We start from the raw sequence: 21,547 nt of genomic DNA, 5'->3' as shown, positions 1-21,547 counted from the left end.
GGAACTCAGACTCACAACCTTGAGATCAAGAGTTGACTGAGCCAGGCATGGGCCCCAGCACCTGCTTTTTTAAGATACAGCATTAGGCAGCAGAGGGGTGGGGTGGGGTCCGGTAGAGAGCTGGATAAAGGGATTTGGAGACTTGGGAGGATCTGGCTGAGCTAGTAAACAAGCATCGGGGACTGAGGATGCCCAGACTTCCTCTCCAGTCTCTCCAGTCTTGCTCCTCGGCCAACCAATCCCTCATGACTAGAGTCAAGCCCACCTTGTCTCCATTCTGGCTTTCTCAGACTCCTGTCTACCTTGATTCTTTATGACACATTCCTGTGTGGCTCTATGGGTGCCTGTAGCCTCCTCCCCCAGGGATTGCTGGCTGGGGGGGATTGGGACCAGAAGTCTGAGGCAGGAGTTAGATTGGTGGGGCATTGAGAGGGAGGAAGAGTGGAGCCCCTTGCTGTTTACAAAGCCATCCTCCCTGTGGCCACAAGGGGGTGTGCCAGGACCATTTGGCTGGTAGAGAGCCGTGGGGAGAGAGAGGTGTGGCTGGACTAGTGAGTCACCCAGGCTGCCTCTCCTCTGCTTTTCTGCACAGCACCTGCCTGTGGCCACTGTCCCTTGGGACTCTGTCCCGGGCCCTACTTCTCTCCCTCACCCAAGTCCCATTTGGCCTTCTCAGATTAAGTAGGACTCACGGCTAGGTGTCTCCTGTCCATTTCTTCCTGCTCTCACCTCCTGGTGCCCCGGCTTCCTGGGTTGGAAAGGAGAGGCCAGGGGACATTCTCTGAGGCTCTCCACCTTCATGCTCAGTGCACAATGCTCCAGCCTTAACCGTCAGTCTGTCCTCATTTACCCCCACCTTGGTCATGCTGGCAGCTCTCAGTCAGAGTAGCAGAGGACAGTGTACTAGCCATGAACCAGGGGTCTTATAGGCCCCAAGCAGGAGTTTGAGGCTGCCTGGGGTCAGGGCCATATTTCCTCCCAGGAGCACCACTCTTCCCCAGGTGGCTTCCACTTTTGTCCTGCAACCCTGGTCCCTCCAGGAGAGGGAAAATTGATCCTCAGGACAGACTCCTCCCAACTTCCTTCAGCACTTTAGGACGCATAGGTGTTCATGTGGCACATATATAGGAGCGTGTGGGTAGAGTGACTCTGGGAGAGGTCCACACCAGGCACCCCAAACTCTGTAGGCACTGTAGGTATGTTACAGTCACGCTGGAAAGGGGTTGTTATCAGGTGATTGACAACTCTCCCCTTTGCACCCCAATTTGAGGGATCTTTCCGTTGACCTCCCTGGCTTCTGCCTCATTTAACACTTCTTGGCTGATTTTTTTTTTTTTAAATCTGTCCTGCACTGGAATATTCCTCCTCTTTTAGAGGCAGGAGGGTCAAGGCTCTGAAGGTCCAATTAGTAGGTTAGACTGCTCTTGTGTAGCCTGATACCTGCTCTACCTATCTGCATCCAGCACCCTGTAGCTTGAGAGCCTGGACTGGGGCTGCCCCCTAGTGAACTTTCGTGGTCCTGAGGAATGGGAGGCAAACTTGTGGCAGGGGAAAGGGGTATGTGGAGGAACGGCCCTGACTGGGTGCTGGGCACTGCTTTCCTGGCCAGCTTTGGCCTGGCCCTGGGCACTTGCCCAGATTTTGTCTCTCCTTGGCTACTCAGGCAGCAGTTTTTTTCAGGCCTTAACCTCAGCTGAGGCTTTGCATTTAGCTGGTGGATGGGGCTTTCCCCTCTAGGGAGTCATCTTGGTGTCCTCACTGTTGCAACTCACCCTTTCCTGCCTGGCCCTGCTCTGGTGGCTGCTCAGCGGCTCCACAAAGCCAGACCTCCCCTGCACCTGCCGTTGGTTCTGCCAAGGCTGCTTCTTGGGTAGCCAGGCCTCTAGGCTCACCCTAGGCCCTTGAGTGGCCCTCAGGGGCTGAGTTGTGGAGAGTCAATGTGACCTAGGTCTGACCAGGTAGACAGTTTCAGAGCTGGCCAACCCCCTGGAGGTAATCCTATTCAGCCCTCTTATTTTACCTGGGAAGTTGGGTCCAGGTGAGGGCCAAGGGTTTGCTTACCTCCTGACACCTGTCTTGGCTCCTCCTATCCAATCACTGTATATTCTTTGGTCCTTTCTTTCTTTCTTATTCCTGCATATGTTCGCTAAAGGATGCCTAAATCATGCCTCTGTGTGCCTGGCCCCCCATTCAGGAAGTGGTGGTCAGGTGAAAGAGGCCCTGCTTTTGAGGCCCCTCACCATTCTCCCAGGCCTTGCCATATGTCATCTAATGTAGACATTAAAGGGTTGGGAGTCAAGGAATGAGCTACAACACATGACCCAGCACACAGGGCCCTAAGGCTGTCAGGTCATGGGTGGTAGCTCATCTATCTTCACCACCCCCTTACCCTTTTAAGTTCCAAGGCAGATACCACATGGCAAGGCCTGGGAGGAAGATGGGGTCCCCCTTTTCTATTGGCCCAGGCTCCATGCCTCACTGTCATCCCCATTCCTCCATTGGCTTCTGTCATTTGAACCTAGCCTCTGCTGTGAGGCTCCCTGAGCAGGTGCCCACCTATCCCAGGGCTGGCCCAAATCCACACACTGATGATGTTCAGTCTGGCATGTTACTGCTTACCCTGTACATGTCCCGCCAGGTCCTTGAGCAGGTTGGGTAAATGGGTGTGAGGGTGCTATCCAGGACCAGCCTGGATGCTTACTGCTCCTGCCGCTTCCTGCCTGGCCTAAGCTTCTTGGCTCTGCTGGTCATGGGTATAAAATGGGTCAACTCTGCTTCTGACCTGGGCTGTTTCCAGTTTCTATGAGCTGCAGTAAATGCAACTTTGTGCTAAGAGCAGCATGGCTTATAGCCCCAAATGAGGTTTGATCCAGTGAGCCCATCCGTAGGGCCTAAGTCTCAGCAAAATGACTATTTCCATAGCTTTGGCTCTAAGCACCGCGGAGCTGGCAGGATACTCCAGCCTGACCTGACTGACTTAATCTCACTGTGAACAGTAGCCACTGGGGGCCCTAAACCTGCCCTTCCCCCATCCGAGTGAGTCTCAGCTTTTCTTAGCATCCTTCCTCCAGAGGCCTATGCTTGTAGAACAGAAGCCCAGCATCAAAGGCTGACAGGATCACTCAGGCAGTACAGGCCAGTGGGCCCTGGGAACCAGACATGGGCATGGGCCGGCTTTTGAGCAAGCTCAGTGCCACAGCTGGCCCTCTCTGGGCTGCCTGGCCCCTGGCCATGCCGGACCACTTTACCTCTCTCACTCACACCCAAGCAAACCTAACATCTTTGGTAAAATGAAAAGAAGCTCTTCCTTGGAGGCCCAGATCCACTGCCACCTGCAGGTTCTACAACTGTGGTGGCAAGCCTGGGGAAGAGCTTGCTCAAGGTCAAAGTGCAGGGCAGCCGCAGAGGTGTGGCCCCTACCTCCCAGGGCGAGGCTGGGCCGCTTGGTTCTCAGGCTGGGCTGTGGCAGGGGAACACAGGCAAGCTGCCTTCCAAGCCCTGTGTCTCCTGGGACATGCCAGTCCCAATGGAGCCTTAGGGCCTGGGTGGGGATGTTCTGGTGAGGGGATATCCAGGCGGATCTCCGCTCAGAGGAGAGTTACTTGGAACTTGCCCTGGGTGCAGCAATAACCAGTTTTGCCCCTCCCTTTGGCACGTGGGGCTATCGCCTGCCTGGCACCCTCCTGACTGTCGGATAGGTGGACTTCCTCATGGGATGTGAGGGATGCTTTCATTCTCTCACCTCAAGGACAAGGTGTTCCTAAGAACTTAAGTGTAATTAAACGTGGCTCTACCACCACCTGCCACCTGTCTTAGAGCAGAGAGGAGGGTGGTAAACCTGGGTCGGACATCCTGCTGCCTCCTGGACATGGAGAGTGACACTCTCATTTGATCCCTGTATCTGATATGCTGGCAAGTAGTGCCACGGGTCCCTAGTGTCAGCTGGACCACCTCTGTGGATCAGTCCCATCCCCCTCCGTGAAAGCCTCACCTCTCTGAAAGGCCTCCAGCATGAAACAAAATGCTGGTCCAGGGACCGAGGAAGGAGAACTCACTGTCCTTTCCCTGCAGGGGCTCTGCTTCACGCCAGCTGAAACTCAGTAACTTGCATGTGGCCATGCCAGCAGCGGACTCCAGGTTCTTCCCGAGACTGCTGGCCCGCCAGCCTGGGGGCTTCCCACGGAGCAGGAGCTGCCCTTGGCTGCGCCACCTCCTGCCTGCTCACAAGGCCCTCAGGGCAGCAGCTCAGGGTGTGGTGGATGGTGCAGAGTTGGGTCCTAGCCTCTGTCCACATCCATGGGGCTGCCCAGAACTCTATGTGATCTTGCTGGTAGGTGAGGTGAGACCTGAGCTTGGGGACAGGAGTCCCAGATTTTGAGTCAGCTCTGTTGCTCCTTCAGCAGAACAGGACCTGTGTGTTTGCATGCCCATGCTGCACAAGACCCCCCACAACCTTTACAGTGGGGAGGAGAACATGCCAGAGGGGAAGGATTGGGACAAACCAGGAAGAGGAAGGGCAGCGGCATTCTGTGGAGTATTGAATAGGACAGCCTGAGCAGTAGGCTGGAGACGAGAACACATACCACCTGACTGGGGCTGAGGGTCGTGGTTGGGAAGCTCTGGGTGGGATCCTCTCTGCCAGGAGAGATGGAGTATGGTATTCTGTGCTCAGTTCTAATACTGCCTCTGTTCAGTGTCTGTCACGGGTGCCCTGGAAGGCTGGCACTGCATAGCCTTTCACCAGGTGACCAGCCAAGAGCCTGGATCCAGTGGGATCCACAAGCTGCTCAGAGCCAAGCTGCAAAACAGGATTTGAAGCCAGGTCACTGTAGCTCGAAAGCCCAGGTTCTCACTCCCCTACCCCACTGAGCCACCTAAGGAGCGATGTCTTAAAACCAGTGATCTGACAAAATTAGGCTGCAGAGGGGGCACAGGGGGCAGGGGCTGTGGCATGCACCAGCTGCCGGATAGTGGGTAGACCTGTACTGGTGAGCAAGAGACTATGGACACGTCAGTTGGTGGGGAGGTGGACAGTGACAGGCTTCTGGATGTCTGGATGGGGAATGGCAGGCAGCACCTGAGGGAGCAGAGGAAAAATAGACATTTGATAGGATGTGTTGGAACTCAGGACTAATCAGCTGATGTTATGTGAAGTTTGCGGGGGGCCTGTGACAGACCCTGGCAGAGGTCTAGGGGCGAAAAGGATGCTTAGTTTATGCTGCAGGCCCCAGGTAAACTCAGGGTTAATGGTTTCCATGGAGTTCCAGCTGTGATGCTCTGACCCTGAAGAGCCAGCCAGCCAGTGCACACATCTGCTTTGGAGCTGATATGAAGAAGAGGTCTCACCCACCCCTAGAGCCTGGGGAGGAGACTCAGGCATAGCACATTTGCTGAGGCGGGGCTGTGGCTCCATTGGGCCACCAGCCTGGCCATCTATCCACATCTGTCCATCTGTCTGAGTTTGCCTGCTTTGAGCCTTGGAAGTTGCAGCCTTAGGGAGCCTTTGGTGCAGAGCAAGCATTGGAGGTAGGACCCATGTTCAGTCTCTTCAAAGTAGACCCCTCACCTGGACAGAGGGGAGTGGTAGAACAATATCTGAGGCTCCATCACCCTAGAAGGGAGTGGCAGGGTGGGCATGCTGGGCTCTAGGGAGCATATTTGCACATCTGGTTTTACTCAGCGGTCCTCAATTCCTGAAAACCCCTGAGCTCCCCAGGAGAGCATCGTTGAGTGACCTCTGGAAAAGCAGAAGTGAAGTCTGGGAACACACTGTCCTCTCACACTATGCCGTGGCCAGCTGGCCAGCAGGGCCCCTCCGTGGGCCATGAGGCCGTGGGTGAGTCTAGAGCAGGGGGCCGCCCCGCCTAGTGTACTGTGCCAGGAGCTGCCTCTGTGCCTGCTGGGCCCCTGGGGCAATGTGGGACCAACCCCTGGCATGGGCCAAGACCCTCCCTTCCTGCCTCCCTGGAGCCCTTGGGGGGGGGGTACTCTAGAGGCTTGGGGGCTGGAGAGGCCATGTGCTGCCTGTCCCTGGGAGTCCTGGAGGGGCTGAAAGATCACTTTCAGGGCTGGCAGGATCTGGGAAGGGTTTCAGGAAGTGGATGGGGAATAGGGCTGCCCAGCTGCCACCTCTCCAGGCCTGGCTGGGACTGGCTGCCAAGCCCACACTTTGGCCCACACAGAGAAGAGAGTGCTGCTGATCAGGCTAGCGGTCCCCATGCCTTCTTGCTAATCAGGGGTTGGGTGGTAATCAGAGGTGCCATCTGGGGCCAGGACTCTGCTGCTGAGAGGTTCTGGCCTTAAAGACGTAGACTGAGGAACAGGCAGGGGGTGGAAGGACAGGGAAACTATGGAGCCAGCTTGATTGTGGTGCGCCCCATGAGCCCTGAGGGAACAGCCATGCTGGATGGGTGTGGAGCTGCAGCCCAGGAACCCCCAGATTGCTCAGCTGGACCCTGCTGGAGCCAGGGCAATGGTCTCGGACACAGGCAACCTCAAGGCTGAAGGGACACCCTGTGGAGGAGGGAGGGCAGAGGCCTCTCTAACTGGGCCTGAGGAATCAGCTCTGTTTCCTGTACTTCAGGGGCTTTTCCCTAGGGCATCCTATAGACTTCCCTGAAACACTTGTTTGGGTCAGAGATCATAGACAGGTCACCCTACTCAAAGCATGGGACCAGTGGAGCAGAGAGTCGAGGGCTGAGGCTGAGGTGGTGCTGAGGGTGAGGCTGGGTTGAGGGCATGGGACCTCACAGGCTGTGGGGAGGAGGCAGGGCTCTAGCTCTGAGGCCACAGAGGCCGCTGGGTAAAGGTGACAACATGTTGGGAGTTGGATGACTTCACTCTAGTGCTGGTGTGAGAATTGACTGGGGAGCAGGGAGTCAACATGTGGGGCAGGAGGCCAGCAAAAGGGTGTCATGGTGGTGAGGAGGCCTGGATGGCGCCGGAAGATAAGAGTTGTGGGGAGAGTCACAGTAAGATCAGACAGGTGACCCTGGGAAGCAGGGGAGGTATGGGAAGGTCCTGGGTGGGGTGAGGCGTGCTGAGAAGCAAACCCAAGGCCCTCAGGGGAGGCTAGAGGCACTGGGAAACCAAGTTGGTGGGCTTCCTTTGAGGAGGGGTTTAGGTCAGACTACAGAGAGAACTTCCTAATAGCGGCAGTATCTTCTTGGACATGAGAAATCAGCCTCCGAGGAAGTTTTTTGCTATGAAAGCTCCCAAGCTGGCCAGACATTCCTGGTGCTGGGCCACGGATGGGAGGATTTGGGGTAGACAGCTGGGCTTGTGGGTAGACTAGAGCGGTCCCCTGAGTGTGTGCTAACCAGAACACTGCTCATGCCTCAGCCCAGGCACGTCTGAAGCTCTCAGGGGCTGTCATTGAGGCTGTTAGGCTGCTCAGCTCAGGGCGCAGAGCAGAACTAGCTCCTGCCTTCCCAGAGCCCCTGGCGTCCTTGGCTGCCCTTGGGGCCTTGGCCAGGGCTGGGTGGCCTGGTCTCCCACGAAGCTCTCAACAAGTTCCAGGCTTCTCCTCCTGTGTTCAGATCCCACCCCCAGTCACACCCCCTTCTCTGCATCCCTCAGAGAGAGCAGGAAGCTGCTGGTGGTGGTGGGGTTCTAGCAGGCCTTGTCCCAGCTCTGAGGACTGTCTAAAGGGCTTGGGGCTGCCAGTAACTGGTTCTGGGCGCCAGGTTTCTTGAACAGGGTCAGAGCTGGTTCAGAAACCCTGTGTGGTCCAAGCAGAGAGATCGGCTAGCCTGCCTGCCTCCAAGTCGCCTTCCTGGCTGACAGGCTGTCCCCTCTCCCTGGGTCACAGGGAGACACAGGGCTTGGCCAGGGAAAGTGGTCTGGAACGGCCCTTTGACATCATCCCTGGGGGCTTTTAAAAATGAGTTTCCTGGTAAGGAAGACTCCTTGGGCTTTGGGCAGGATTCTGGGTAGAGTCTCCCGGGTTTGCTCTGATCTCACAAACGCCAGCAGAAACCACCCACCAGTCTGTGTTCCAGCACTGCTGGGAGCCGTGGCTTCCCCAGATGCAGCGTCAGCAGAACGCAGCAGCCAAGGCACAGGGGTGTTTGCTTTAAGGCCTGTGCTAAGCCCCATGCATGCAAAGTGGGGTGGGGGTGTGCAAAGAAGAGCCCACCCCCAGCTTTGCTCCTCTTATTCGCATGCACGTGTTCCTGGCTTCTCTATGAATAGCTGTTGCCACAAGTCATACCAGAGGTGCTTGTCCTTGAGTCATGACGTCAGGTGGACGGTGAGTGTCCAGGCTGTCTCCAGGTCATGTAAGGGACATATCCTGGCTTCTCTCACTCCTCTGTAACCTGCCCACTCTTCTAGGACTAGAGTCTGTCTAGGAAGCTGGGTCCATAACTGGGCCAAGGGCCGTGGGAGAATGTGGTCAAAGATGGTAGGGGAGTAGAGGAGGCCAGAGTTGGAGATGACAGAAACCACCAGGCTTGATCCACATCCCAGCCCCTCTATACACCTGACTGAGACTCTAGACAAGTTTTGTGTTCCCCTTGGTTGCTCTTTTCTAAATCTGAAATGGGCATGGCTGAGAGGTCAGACACACAGGTTGCTCCTGGCAGGGGGCTGAGTACGTAGCAGGGACCCATTTGTTTCCAATTAGAATGGGTCTGGGCTTCTCCCCCCAGTGTTGGGGTGCTGACTCCCACTTGACCAGTGTATTGCATGGAGAGTCCATGGGAGCTGGAGAGGGGAGAGGGTACTTGGCAGTGGGGCAGTTGCTGAGCACACCTTCCCAGTGAAGAGAAGCCCTGTAGAGAAAGGCGAGGCTGGGCCCACTTCTGGAGAGCTGAGGCCAGGGTGGTAGGGGACAGCGTTCAGGGAAGCCTCCAGCAGTGTGATGCAAAGATCCTTTGGAGGGTAGGAGGCAGGGGCCTGGGTGGGGGCCCACGGCATGGACTCGATATCCCAGAGAATAGTGGGTCATTGACTTGAGGGTCCCTGGCATGGGGACTGGGTTTTGCTCTGGTTTTTGGCCTGCACATCTGGCCTGGCCCCCAGGCCCAGCTGTGAGATGCAGAGGAAGGAGTCTTATCGCCTGAGATGGGTTCTCTGCTGGCTGCAGTTGTTGAGGATAAACGAACAGGTTTGGTCTGGCAGCTGCTGTGCTAGACGGTCTGACCCAGAACACCACATTTCAGCCCCGGCTTCCAGCTGCTGTCCGCTCCGCAGCTTCCCCTAGTGGGGATTTGGGCACCTGCTGTGCCCTGGCCAGAACCCCTTGCCCACTTTGTTTTTCAAGTATCATCATGTTTGATAGATACAAGTGTATAAAATCAGGGCATGAATGTGACTTGATAAACTAAGTGGGATTAATTTCAATACTATAAGAAGAGGGATCGATTCATATTCTCTCTCACACCCACGAAAACCACTTGGAGAACATTAACGATCTCTCAGAACTGATCAGTTGTGTGCAGATAAACCATGTTTCTGTTCAAAAGAATTGTGCATTTTCCCAAGGTCAAAGATATTAAAATCTAGCACATAAAGCCCATTACTAGAGGTAGAATACAAGGTGAGGTACCATTACACAACCATCAGTTATGACTATCAGTTGTGGTTAAGAATTTTTCTCTGACAACCAAGGGGGTAATGAAATATTGCAACAACTTGAGTACTACTGAGCAGAACACCTTCTCTTACCCAGGCCTTATTCTAAGTATAGGTGGACTTTGGCCAGACCATGGTGAGGATGGAACCTAGGCCAGGGACTCGTGGCAGATGGCCTGGGTTGAGGACATAGGGGTGTGAACACTTCCTTGTCAAAAAGGCAGCAAGTTCATGGGGGGTGAAGCAGGGGGCTGGTGGCTTCTCCCTGCCCCACCTCACCCTCGGCTCTGTCCCACTTTTAGGTGGCCGTAGAGAGAAGTGGGTGTGAGTGGGAGGACGGTGGCAAAAGCAGCAGATGGTGAAGGCCTTCTACAGGCCTCAGGAGGTTACAGTTCACTATGTGAGGGCCCGAGAGCTACAGAGGACATGAGTGTTGCCTGCCACCTGGGTGCCACCCAGAGCTGCAGGCAGAAGGCATCTAACCCAGGGGCATGCCGACTCCTCCCTCCTTCTCACCTCTCCCTTTCACATATTCTTCCATCTCTCCTTTAACACTCCTAACTCCAGGTTGGGAACATTCTTCTGCTGGGATCGCAGGAGTAGGGGCTTCGCTGGGGATTATGTGCCACACCGTCCCTTCCTTCTCAGCAGCCCAAGGTAGCAAGGCCCTCCAGGCCCACAGACACGTCGGAAGGCTTGATCAGGGAGGCTTGTGGAGAAGTTCACAAATGTGACCCTTTCTGTCCTTCCCTGGGCAACCTCCCAGGGGACATAAAGCATGCAGTCCCTTACAGCAAAAGCTGGCCTTGGTTGTTGGGCCTTCACACACACACGTGCACGCACACATGGGTACCTTCCCAGCCACTGTGCTTGGTACTGCCATCACTGCTACAGTGTCCCCCATTTCCAAATCCAGGAGTAAACCCCCCTGCTGTCTTCACCAACACTCTTCCCAGACTTCTGTCCATTCTCCAAATATTTAATGAGCATGAAAACGTACCAGAACATACTCTGTTCTAGGCTCTAGGGTCCTGCAGTGACCCCAAATCCCTGCCATCATGGAGCTTATGTGTCCTGTGACAGGTGGAGTAAGTGTTAACAAAGAAAGGAGGCACAAGTGAAGGGACAGGGTGATGGGGCTGTGGGAGAGGTCTCTGAAGAGGGGACGTGCGAGGAGAGATCACCCCTTTCTAGGCAGAGGGACAGGGAAGGCCCTGAGATGAGGATGTATAGATGACTGATATGCTCTGCCTTGTGTTTTAAGATCGCTCTGGCTGCTGGTTGGAGAATAACCTCGGGGGTGGGAGACAAGGGCAAAAGCCAGGCAGCTGTTAGGTTGTTGCCCTGATCTCACTGGGTCTCACCTGTCCTGCCCACCCAGGCCCTTCTTCTCTGTCTTCTTCTCCCTTTTCCCTTGCCCCATCCCTAATTGCTCAGAAGAGCCCAGAGGATCAGCCTGTCTGCCTCCAGCCACTTGTACAGTGGCTGTCTCCTTTCCCAGCCTCATCTCCCCCTCATGTCACTCATTTGTCCTCCAGGCCACTTGTCACTCAGGCCATCCTGCTGGCTGTTACCTTTGTATGTTCCTGTCCCTGCCCTTTGATGTGGCCCAGCCTGGCATGCTCTCTCCTCCTTTCGGTCCCGTCTTGGTGTCCTCTCCACCTTACTCGCACTTGTGGCCTCTTCTTTATTTCATTTGCATCATTTATGCCTAGAGTGTGTGGGCTTGCCCTTCTAACCCTGCAGCTATGGAGTGTAGGGCCCAGGTCTTACACTACTCTAGGTTAGAGCCATACCAGAATCTGCTATGCAGAACGGCCTCAAAGGCGGTGGTGAGTGGCACCTTGGGTTGGGGTTTCCCAGGCCTTCTTGTCATTTGGAGGAACATTTTGTTCTACTTGTGCTTGGACTCTGGGGCCCAGTGTACTGGCTAATGGCCCAAGAGTCTGGGATATCTCTAGGGCCTTGGTCTGACTGCCCTGGAGTAGGCCCTGAGCCAACAGGGAGGTGAAGGTGGGGACAGCAGGGCAGGGTAGCAGCAGGACACAACAGCAGAGAAGCTGGGGCTCGGAGTTGGGTGCGGATGGGGTTTTGGGGTCCTGGGGAGGTTCAATGTGGCTAGCCCTCATACTCCCCACGCCCTTGCCTTGGGTTTCAGACCTGAAGCTGCACCTGCAGAGTACTGACTATGGCAACTTCCTGGCCAATGAGGCATCGCCGCTAACAGTGTCAGTTATTGATGACCGGCTCAAAGAGAAGATGGTGGTGGAGTTCCGCCACATGAGGAACCACGCCTATGAGCCACTCGCCAGCTTCCTGGACTTCATTACGTAAGTGTGCCCTATAGTGCCTTCCCCTCCCACTGGGCAGGATAGCTGCTCCTCCTGCATCTGGGCCAGCATGCGCTTAGGCCAGCTGCCCACAGAGTCTTCCTGGGCTGTGTAGCTGAGCTGGTTATTCAACAGCCCTGGGCCTCCAAGCCACCACCAGCCACTTCATTGCTGTGGATTCCACACTGTAATATTGGATGAAGCCCCTTTCCCTGCACCCTTGGTATTACAGAGATTGGGATGAGGAGACCAAGGATGATGGGAGCACTTTGCTTCACTCACCCTGCAGCATCCACACTGAATGCTCACTAGGTCCTGACTTCCCAGACTGGGGTCAGAGGTCAGGGGATGGCAGAGCTCTGAAGAGCCAAGTTCTTGGAATGGACCATTCAGGCCCTCTGGGCCTGTCTGGGCTGAGGCCATTCTCCATCTTCTCTGTCCATGGCCCTGGGTCTCAGGGAGAAGTGGGGAAGGCTGAACACCTGGCTGCCTTTCCCAATTCTGGACCAAGCCCACATGTTTATGACCATGGCTGCCCAGCTTCCCCGTTGTCTAACCCTTGGGTGTAGTCCTGCCTCCACTAAGCTCCTGGAGGACCTGAGCAGAAGAAAGGACCCTACAGGCTAGGGGAGGGCACTTGGATGAGGCAGCCTCTGCTTGCCAGGTATGCCTGTGGAAACAGGGAGATAGGCTGTCTCTGCCTGGATAGACCAGGAGCCATTAGCCAGGGCCTGGTTAACAAAGACATGGCCCCAGAGGTGTGATCAGTGGCTAACTTAAATGAATGTGCTCTGCATTAGTGGTGTGTGAGTGTGTGTTGTGGGGAAGTGTTTCCGGGTACTGGGTACTTTTGGGTACTGTTGTGCCTTTATCATTCCCTGATTTTGGTGCTCCCACCCTCCTCCTTGGAAACTGGCACACCTGCCCCACTAGGGTGCTTCCTGCCTGTCCTGATTCCCACCCCCAGCAAGCAGCAGCCACTTACTTAAGATCTACTTGCTCAAGTGGAGACTGCAGCCAGAAGGGATCCATCCTTGGGTAGAGGCCACAGGCTGGGACCCCTCAAGGGCTCAGGGAACTTACCCAGGCTGGGAAGCAGTCTCTTTCCTGGCTACAGGCCTCCTTTCTGGGGGCCTCCCTGCTGTCCTGGCTGGGCCTGTAATTACACCTCCTTGGCTCTGGTCAAGGTATAGACTACATAGTCCTGCTGGGGCAGGAGGCCAGACATGGGGCATGTCTTGTGCTGCTGAGATGGGGGTTACACCGAAGTATCCCATGTGTTAGCTCCTGGCCTGGGCCTGTGTATCCCTTGCCTCAAGGCCAGAGCCGGGGACATACCAGGAAGCGACAAATTTATTGCCAGAGCCCAGCCTTCACCTTATTTGCACAAGGCTCTCTCAGCTTCCTGGTGAATGTTCTGGCCTTGCCAGCCAGGCAGGCCAGAGGAGGCCTGACCCATGCCAGTGGTCAGAGGGCAGTTGTCATCCATCTCACTGTCCACTTGGCCACCTGCCTGTGCAGCTAGCTCCTGGCCTTTCTTGGTGCCCTTAGAGGCTTCATCTTAGCCTGCCAGGCCATGAAACTGGAGAGGGCTCTGAGCGTGACTGAGGCTGCATAGCCGCCAGCTCTTTGCTGGAGGTTGGCTGCAAGCACCAAGCGTGCTTAAAGCAGCCAAGCACTATCCTGTGGCAGGCTGTCACTTCCCCGCCCCTTCCATTCATGGGTGATTGTGGCTTAGTCTTCCCAGCTCCTCACTCCTGCCCTCACTCAGGAAGAGCTCAGCAGCCACGTGTCAGCCTGTCTGAGCCTGTGGCTGCTCGTTCCATGACCTCGTCATCTTCAGTGACCCGCTCCTCTGCTCTCCACTTCAGCCACCCCCACTGATGGCTACCCAAGGCCATGTCACTACTGGAACTGTTCCACCCCGAAATCGCTGAGTCAGGCACCCCCTCTCTACCCACAGCCTTCAGGCACTCCAGCCCACTCTCAGTCCCTTGAGGGACGTTGGTTCCGGACTCAGCAGGACGCTGGGCCTTGCTTCCTCTCCTGCTGCCCCTTCTGCCTTCGTTTTCCTCCCTCCCCAGCTGAGGTTCCCTGGTCCATCATTTGAGTACTTTTCTGCCAGCATCCGCAGCTCTCTTGGCCGCCTGTCCTATAGTCCCGCCCTGGCTGGCAGCCCCCCAGCCCTGGAGGAATCCCAGCAGCCTCCGGCCTGGAGGCACCCTCCCCCACCTCTACAGCCTGGAGCAAAGCTGGGGAAGCCGGCCTTGAGCGGTGATCCCTGCTGCCAGACGTGCACGCTCACCAGTGCAGCTGGCCTCAGCTTGTCTTTGCCCAGCCGGCCATTTGTTCTTCCTACCCAGCACCCTGTAGCCCCCCCACCAAGGTTGGGAAGACCACTTCACCATTTTAAATACTACCTCTCTCCCACCCCCAGCCTTGTCTCTGGGCAGATGGCCCACCTTCCTCCTCCACAGAGACAGTAGAAACCAGTCACCTTCCAGCACCGCATCTGTGTCCCCAACCCTGATCTGATGGCAAAGGTTCCTTCTCTTGGGTCCTTCTGCCAGAGTCCTGAGCTCTCTTACCCGACTCCCTGGACCCTGAGTGGCCACTCACCTGTTCTGTCTGTGCAGCCACCGTCCCTTTCAGATTCTTCACATCAACAACTGAACAAGCGCAAATCTCTCACACTGTTTAAAACTGTCTCCTAGGGGGGCGCCTGGGTGGCTCAGCCGGTTAAGTGGCCGACTTCGGCTCAGGTCATGGTCTCGAGGTCCATGAGTTCGAGCCCCGCGTCAGGCTCTGTGCTGACAGCTCAGAGCCTGGAGCCTGTTTCAGATTCTGTGTCTCCCTCTCTCTGACCCTCCCCCGTTCATGCTCTGTCTCTCTCAGTCTCAAAAATAAATAAACATTAAAACAAAACAAAACAAAACAAAAACAACAAAACTGTCTCCTAGGGCCTGCGCTTTTACGTTCACTGTGTGTTCTCTCACCCCCGCCCCCCCCCACGCCTGCCCATCCTTTGAGCTTCCAGTCTGCTCCCAACTGTCCCATCACTCCACCGCAAAGGCCCTGACCAAGGTCACCACTGAGCTTTGTGCAGCAAGGTCTGCAGGCCTAATCAGGAGCCACAGCCCTCCCACCCTCCAGCAGTCTCCTTCTTCTCTGCCATTTAACTCTTACCTCTCTGCCTGCTCCTCCTCCTCCCCTCCACCTCCTCCACTTCCTCCTTTCTGGGTCATCCGCAGTGTTGCAGAAAGGGAATCTCTTCCGTCAGGGCCAGGGCCTGGAACTCATAGCTGGCTTCTCTGAGGAGGTGGCTATGTGGCTGAGGAGCTGTTTAAGGAAGAATTGGGGAAGGGGAGATTCTGGACTGAGGGAACCATACATGTCCTGAGCCTCAAACCCCAGGGATGTCCAGAGGAATGTAACTAGAGAGGAGAGCATGGTTCCCTCAGGTAGGGGAGGCGTGAGCTAATGGCTCCATCCTGCATGTGAATACTTGAGGGAACAGTGCCATCACTGCTGGCCACAAACAAAGCTGGCCCAGCTGGGTTGGAGGTTGGGACTACCACAAAAGGTCAACTTAGCTCTGTTCCTCAGAGCCTCTTAGTTGCCCATAGAACTGCCCTTGGATTGCTGGAACAAGATTTCCCAGGAAGTGATGGGTTCCTTGTCACTAAAGGTGTGCAGACAGAAGCTGATGAAGGTCTTTTCTGCCCTCCCATGGTGAAAGACAGTGTCCAGTGGTTTTGTTGATCCCAGCGAGCCTTCAGCCAACACAACTAGTATCAGCTCTGGCCCAGGCCCTATGCCAGGAGGGAGGGGGATGCATGAATGCAATGGGATGAGTGTCAGGGGTGGTGTAGACAGCTCCTGGAGAGGCCTGTGGGCAGCTGCTACAAATGGATCCAGGGTCACAGGAGGCTTCCTGGCATTAAGAGGACTCAAGGATCAGGTGGGGTGAAAGAGACTGCTCAGGAGAGTGGGTGGCACTGCCTGGTGTGGAGGAAACAGGCCTTGAGTGAGTGAGAGTCTGTGAAGTAAGCTGTCATCAATCATGTAGTTTTTAGATAATTCAGTTCAATTTCACGGCAATAACATGTAATATGTCACTATACCAAGGATTTTTCCAGACGTAGCCATTAACGTGCTGTGTGACTTGGAATGGAGCCTCTATTGGGGTTTTTTGGCTTTGGAGGGGAGATCTTGATCTAGGCCATTCCATGATGGCTTCCCATAGGAAAGTAGGCTCTCAAAGGGAAGTTGGGAGAGGTGTGTGTGGGAGAGGTGAGTCTGGCCTCTGGGGATTTTCAGGTGGGCCCCAAAGGCCCTTGTCTTTAAAGGAATGAGCCATCCCCAGTGTGCAGCAGCCTGGTACCCATTAGCAGAACCTGGGCTTGGTAACCTGCATCATCTGGGAGAGGTGAAGTCCAGTCTTTCTTATGTACCAGGGGCTCCAGTGCCACCAACCTGGAGTGGGTAGCTAGAAGGCAGCTTTGTCCCAGGACAATGGCCTCAAGTGCCCCATAGGCCTTTTAGCATACCTGCCATTCTCCCCAGAACTTTTTGTACCATGGGTTGCAGAGGCATGGTGGTTATCCTTATCCTGGTCCTCTAGCCCTCTCTCTCTACATCCACTGTTTTTGGGTCATAGCACGGTCTATACAGGCTGGGGCTCTAGGCCTGCCATGATTTCTGGGTCATGGGCTAGACCTGGCTCCTGCCTTGCGGGAGAGCCAGCAGTGACACCGACTAAGGGAGAGCACACAGGAGCTCTTTAAGGCCTAGAAGGCTTAAGTCAAGTGGGAAGACCCAATCAGGCTTCTGGGGAAGAGCAGGATTTTAATGAGAAGTTCAGGGCCTTACTAGCTCTGCTATGGGCTGCATTTTAGTTATCCTGATTAAAACTGAGAAACTGAGAAACTGAGGCTTGGCAAGTTGTACGCTGAGGCCATAGCTTAATATCTCTATTCCCTTTCTGCCCTAGGCAGGGCTTTGCAGGACTCTGATGTGATTAAGCACAGATACTGTTATGAGCAGCCTCTGCTGGGAGCTGTAGGATAGACAGACTGGCAGAGGTACCTAGTCATCTTGGCCTCCTCACCAGTGCTAGGCCAGCCCCCGGCGCCAAGGCGATAAGAATGTGGAAGCAAGCCATGCTTCTCCAGCAGGTGGCGCCAAAGGGCACAGCAGAAGAATGGGGCTTGGCTGGGGGCTCTGAAGACTTCTTGGAAGAAAGGGCTTCCTAAACCCCAACCCGAGACTTCTATGGGCCCAAGCTGAGTCTTAAAGGCACAGGGTGAGGGAGGGCCTCTGGGTAGAGGAATACAGACTCCCTACTCCCACCCCACAAGGGCCTCTTTGGCCTGGCGGGCAGCCGCCTGTCCACTCCCCAGCTGTCTTCCTCTGGAGGGAGACGCTGACCAGCTGGAACCTCATTCTCTGCTGTTGAGGCCAAATGAGGGGAGGACTGGTGGAGTGGCTTTTTTGGGGGCAGGGAGGCAGCTGCTCAAGCCAGGCGAGGAGGAGGAGGATGTCCCTGTCTGCTGAAGGCCTTGGCCTTGGGGGAGAAGCAAACAGCCTAGCCAGCACCATCTCTGCCAGGCCTGCCCTGCTTCCTTTCTCCCAGGAAAGAGGATTTGGGCTCTCATTGGGCTGGGGAGAAAAGCAGGGGCTGCTTCTGCAGTAACCTCGTAGTTGACTCAGGGAGAAGCAAGAGCTGGGTCTGGCACAGGATTATCCAGTGCTGGCCTAGACTGGGTTAGAAGGGGGCCCTGGAAGGTGCTGGGAGTATGTGATCGTAAGTGGCCCTTAACTGGCTCGGCATTTTCCTTGGTACCCAGACTGGACTTCTAGCAGGAGAGGCTGGGGGCAGCTAGGAGGTACTACTACTGCCCCCGACATTTGCTGTCAAGGCTGAAAAGTGACTCATAGCTGGCCTGTTCCACATCATTGGAGGGACAACAGAAAAGCCAGATGGTAGAGTCTTCCCACGGGCTCTCCTCTAAGTCCAGGCCAGGACCCTGAGGAGTACCAGGGTCCTCCCCTGAGCCCTGCCTCCAGCCCCATCCCCAACATAAACGAATACCCTGGGTTGTGGGCAGAGGGAGTGGGGAGATTTAGAGAAAGAAAACTGGCTTGTGGGGATACCTCTGAAAAGACAGAGCTAGATGGGGAGTGCAGTGCCAGGGCATGGGGACCCTAGAAATAGGACATGGACGTCATCTGCCTGATGGTGTGACAGGGCCGAGTGCCTATACTCTCTCTTACTTCCTTGGATACTGGGTTTGGTGATGCTGGTGGCTGCGGGGTCAATCAGATAGTATAGGCCTAAGAGGGGTACCCTTCTCTCTGTCCCTGTCCACAAGGTTGTGAGAGTGGAGAAGAGCATCCTCAGGCCGGGGACAGGAGTCTTTGTGGCTGTCTCAGAGAACAGGAAGACTGGAGTGGGGCTGGTTGGGGTGCAGGTAGAGGGCTGCAGGAAGTGACATGTGGCACAGGTCCTGTGGTACATGAGATTCTGGAGGCATTGGGAACAAGGGATGCTGTCCAGGGTGGAGGGGATGCAGGCTCTGGCTGGAGGCCAAGGCCCAGAACTCTAGTGAGCTTTTTCTGAGGTCCCTCTGCTCTGCCAGCTCTGTCAGGTTCGGGGCAGAAGGCTGGCCATTGGGCTTCTTGCCTTGCAGCTACAATGGGCCCCGCCTGAAGCCCTCAGTTTGAGAAGGGGAGGGCCTGTCTCTTCTCAGTGCACATCCTGTCACTGACCCAGCCGGTTTGGGGGCGGAGAGAGGGCAGCTGCCTGGCCCCAAGCCCAGGAGAGCAGAGGTCACAGCAAGGCGCTGGGCTGGGTGGGAGCTGGGGGAGGGTGCAGCAAGCAGGGGGAGTAGGGGGTCAGGTCAGGACTGGAGCTGTGGCTTTTTCTTCCTGTCGCCTTCCTGGAGGGCCTTGTGGGAGCTCCCCCAATAGCTGGCCCTCTGAGTTGAGGTCTGGGCCACCCCTTTCCCTTTCTTCCCTTGGTATTTAGGTCCACTGCCCACCAGGGGTCTTCCATGGACAGCCTCAGCGTTGGGTGCTTAAAATACTTTCCCAGGGGGCGCCTGGGTGGCGCAGTCGGTTAAGCGTCCGACTTCAGCCAGGTCACGATCTCGCGGTCCGTGAGTTCGAGCCCCGCGTCAGGCTCTGGGCTGATGGCTCAGAGCCTGGAGCCTGTTTCCGATTCTGAGTCTCCCTCTCTCTCTGACCCTCTCCCGTTCATGCTCTGTCTCTCTCTGTCCCAAAAATAAATAAACGTTGAAAAAAAAAAAAAAACTTTAAAATACTTTCCCAGGAGAGGGGCCTAGTTGTGGTCCACCCAAAAACTAGGGCAAGTCCTGTGCTAAGTGCCCATTCAGGGCAGCAGCCTGCACCTTAGCTCTGACCCTTCAGTGGTGCCCCTCCCCACAGGCCTCATCCACTCGTGTACCCTGAGTTCATCACTGGTGACAGGCTGGAGGAATGTTGTGGTTAATGCCACCTGACTGTGCCTGGGGCCTTCCTCACTGCCCCCCCCGCTCCTGGCTTCACCCCATTCCCACGTAGGTGACTAGACAGAGCTCTGCCCCGGCTCCTTTGTGCCATTGTCTTAAAGTTCGGAAGCAGAGCTTGCCCTGCCCCTTGCCAAGTCTGAACCGGGAAGCCCCACCCTCCCCAGCTCCACAGCCCCCTCTGCTGCTCATGTGCTATCCAGAGCGGAGAGCCAAGGAGCTTAGGCCTAGGACAACTTGAGCCCAGCCTCCCTATCCAGGCCTCTGGGTCCCCTCTAGGCCTCCTGCGCGGATACCTGGCCTAGGCCTCCAGCTGAAGAAGGAGGCGGTGCTCTGCCTTTGGAGTGGAACTGTGCAGGGCAGCTATCTACCTGCTCCATCTCTGCCTGACCTGGGGCCTTACTCCAGAGGGGCCCTCCCACTAGCTCCTTTCTGGCCTTCCCTTTTTCTCTGGCTTTTCCCCACCCTACTCTTCAGCCTTTCCTCCCCTTGCCATCTCCCCCTCCCCGCATCCCCACCCAGCAGCCAGAATGACTCTAACAGGACTGTAATACTCCCTGCTTACATCCTGCTCATGGATCTCTAGTGCTCAAAATGCAGTCAGGACCCTCAGCCTGGCCTGCAGGACCAGCGACCAGGCCCCAGCAAGCTAGGAGCACTGCCCTGGTTCCCTCCTTCTGCCAACCCTGAACTGTGCTCAGTTCCTCGAATGCGGCAGGCACTCGGTGAATGCCTCCAGGCCTTTGCACACACTGTTCCCTCTTCCCAGAACACAATTACATCTCCCAGTTTTTTCATCCCCAGGCTGGCCTTGCACCTCCTTCTGTGTTCCCTGCCAGAACTCTGTTCACACCGTGGGGTAGTTACCTCTTCCCAAACACTCAAGGGGCGTGAATCTGTGCCACACTCCCAAGGGAGGGGCCGTGTATGTCTCAGACTCCTGGTGCTGGAGTAGGGCTGCAACCTGGCAGGGAGGTGAACCAGCGGTGCTGGTCAGCAACACCATTGAGGTGGCGCTCTTTGTTGAGGGTGGCCTGTGCAGGGTGGGGGCAGGGTCACAGTGCTGGGCCAGAACTTCCAACCCCCTGCTGTTGTGTGCCTCCCGCAGTTACAGCTACATGATTGACAATGTAATCCTGCTTATCACGGGCACGTTGCACCAGCGGTCTATCGCCGAACTTGTGCCCAAGTGCCACCCACTAGGCAGCTTTGAGCAGATGGAGGCTGTGAACATTGCGCAGACACCTGCCGAGCTCTACAATGCCATTCTGGTGGACACGCCCCTGGGTGAGCCACTGGGGTGGAGGGGGGAGGAGGTGGACACCGCCTCCAAGTGTGGGGTTTGTGGACCCCTGGGTGGTGGGGGGGTGATACTGAGCCATAAAAGAAGGCTTGCCCCCTGCTGCTTACCTTTATGTTTCCCTTAACTTCCCTCCCATTCTGTTGCCCTACCTTCAGTTCCTTTCCTGTTGCTTTTGCTGGGCTAGGCAGACTACCACCAGGGCCTGATTCAGACCATGTAACTTTGTGAAACTGGCCAATTTCTCAGAATGCAGAGAAAGGCTGAGCTCATGGAGTGGGGAGAGGCCCAGGTCCCTCAGAGTCTTGGGACTCGAACACACTGTGGCCCTAAGCTGGACCAGAGTGGCTGGCTGACTGTGAGGCAGAGGAGGGAAGCAAATAGCTTCACTTGCCTCCACAGAACAGGTCCCAGGGGCCAGGTCAGGCAGTGTCCGGCAGGATGCAGGGTTCGTGTCAGAGGCCAAGAGAGGAAGGGGAACTGGGAGCTTCCTGCAGGGCCCCACCTAGGCAGTGCTGGCTCCTGCCTATCTTGGAGGCTGGGGAGAAGGCACTAAGGCTGTCACCAGCTAGTGCCCTCATAGCCACAATCTTTGTCCTCAGAGCACCACCTCCAGGAAGCCTCCAGGGTTAAACACTGGGTTCTAAGTTGCACTTGTTCCTGTACTAAGAGTCCTGAGCCCTACTTGCTACGCCTATCTGCCATAGACTCTTCCAGTAACTCTGAGCTAGTTCTGGGCTATTTGTGGTTTCTCAGTTTCTCCATTTTTATTTTATTTTATTTTATTTTATTTTATTTTATTTTATTTTATT

The 21,547-nt window shown here is 55.7% G+C and overlaps 1 protein-coding gene across 1 annotated transcript in view; it reads left to right on the top strand.

Annotated features, from left to right (window-relative positions):
* Positions 1-21,547, top strand: part of ATP6V0D1 (ATPase H+ transporting V0 subunit d1) — a 39,303-nt gene that overhangs the window by 12,345 nt on the left and 5,411 nt on the right. Inside the window, exons 2-3 of the mRNA XM_040498364.1 lie at positions 11,735-11,906; positions 20,544-20,722. Of these exons, the coding sequence (XP_040354298.1) occupies positions 11,735-11,906; positions 20,544-20,722 (351 nt within the window). The remainder of the gene's footprint in view (positions 1-11,734; positions 11,907-20,543; positions 20,723-21,547) is intronic.

Source organism: Herpailurus yagouaroundi, unplaced genomic scaffold, assembly GCF_014898765.1.
Source record: "Herpailurus yagouaroundi ecotype Mexico unplaced genomic scaffold, PumYag 190, whole genome shotgun sequence".
Taxonomy (NCBI): Eukaryota; Metazoa; Chordata; class Mammalia; order Carnivora; family Felidae; genus Herpailurus; species Herpailurus yagouaroundi.
This window is presented reverse-complemented; position numbering and strand designations above follow the sequence as displayed.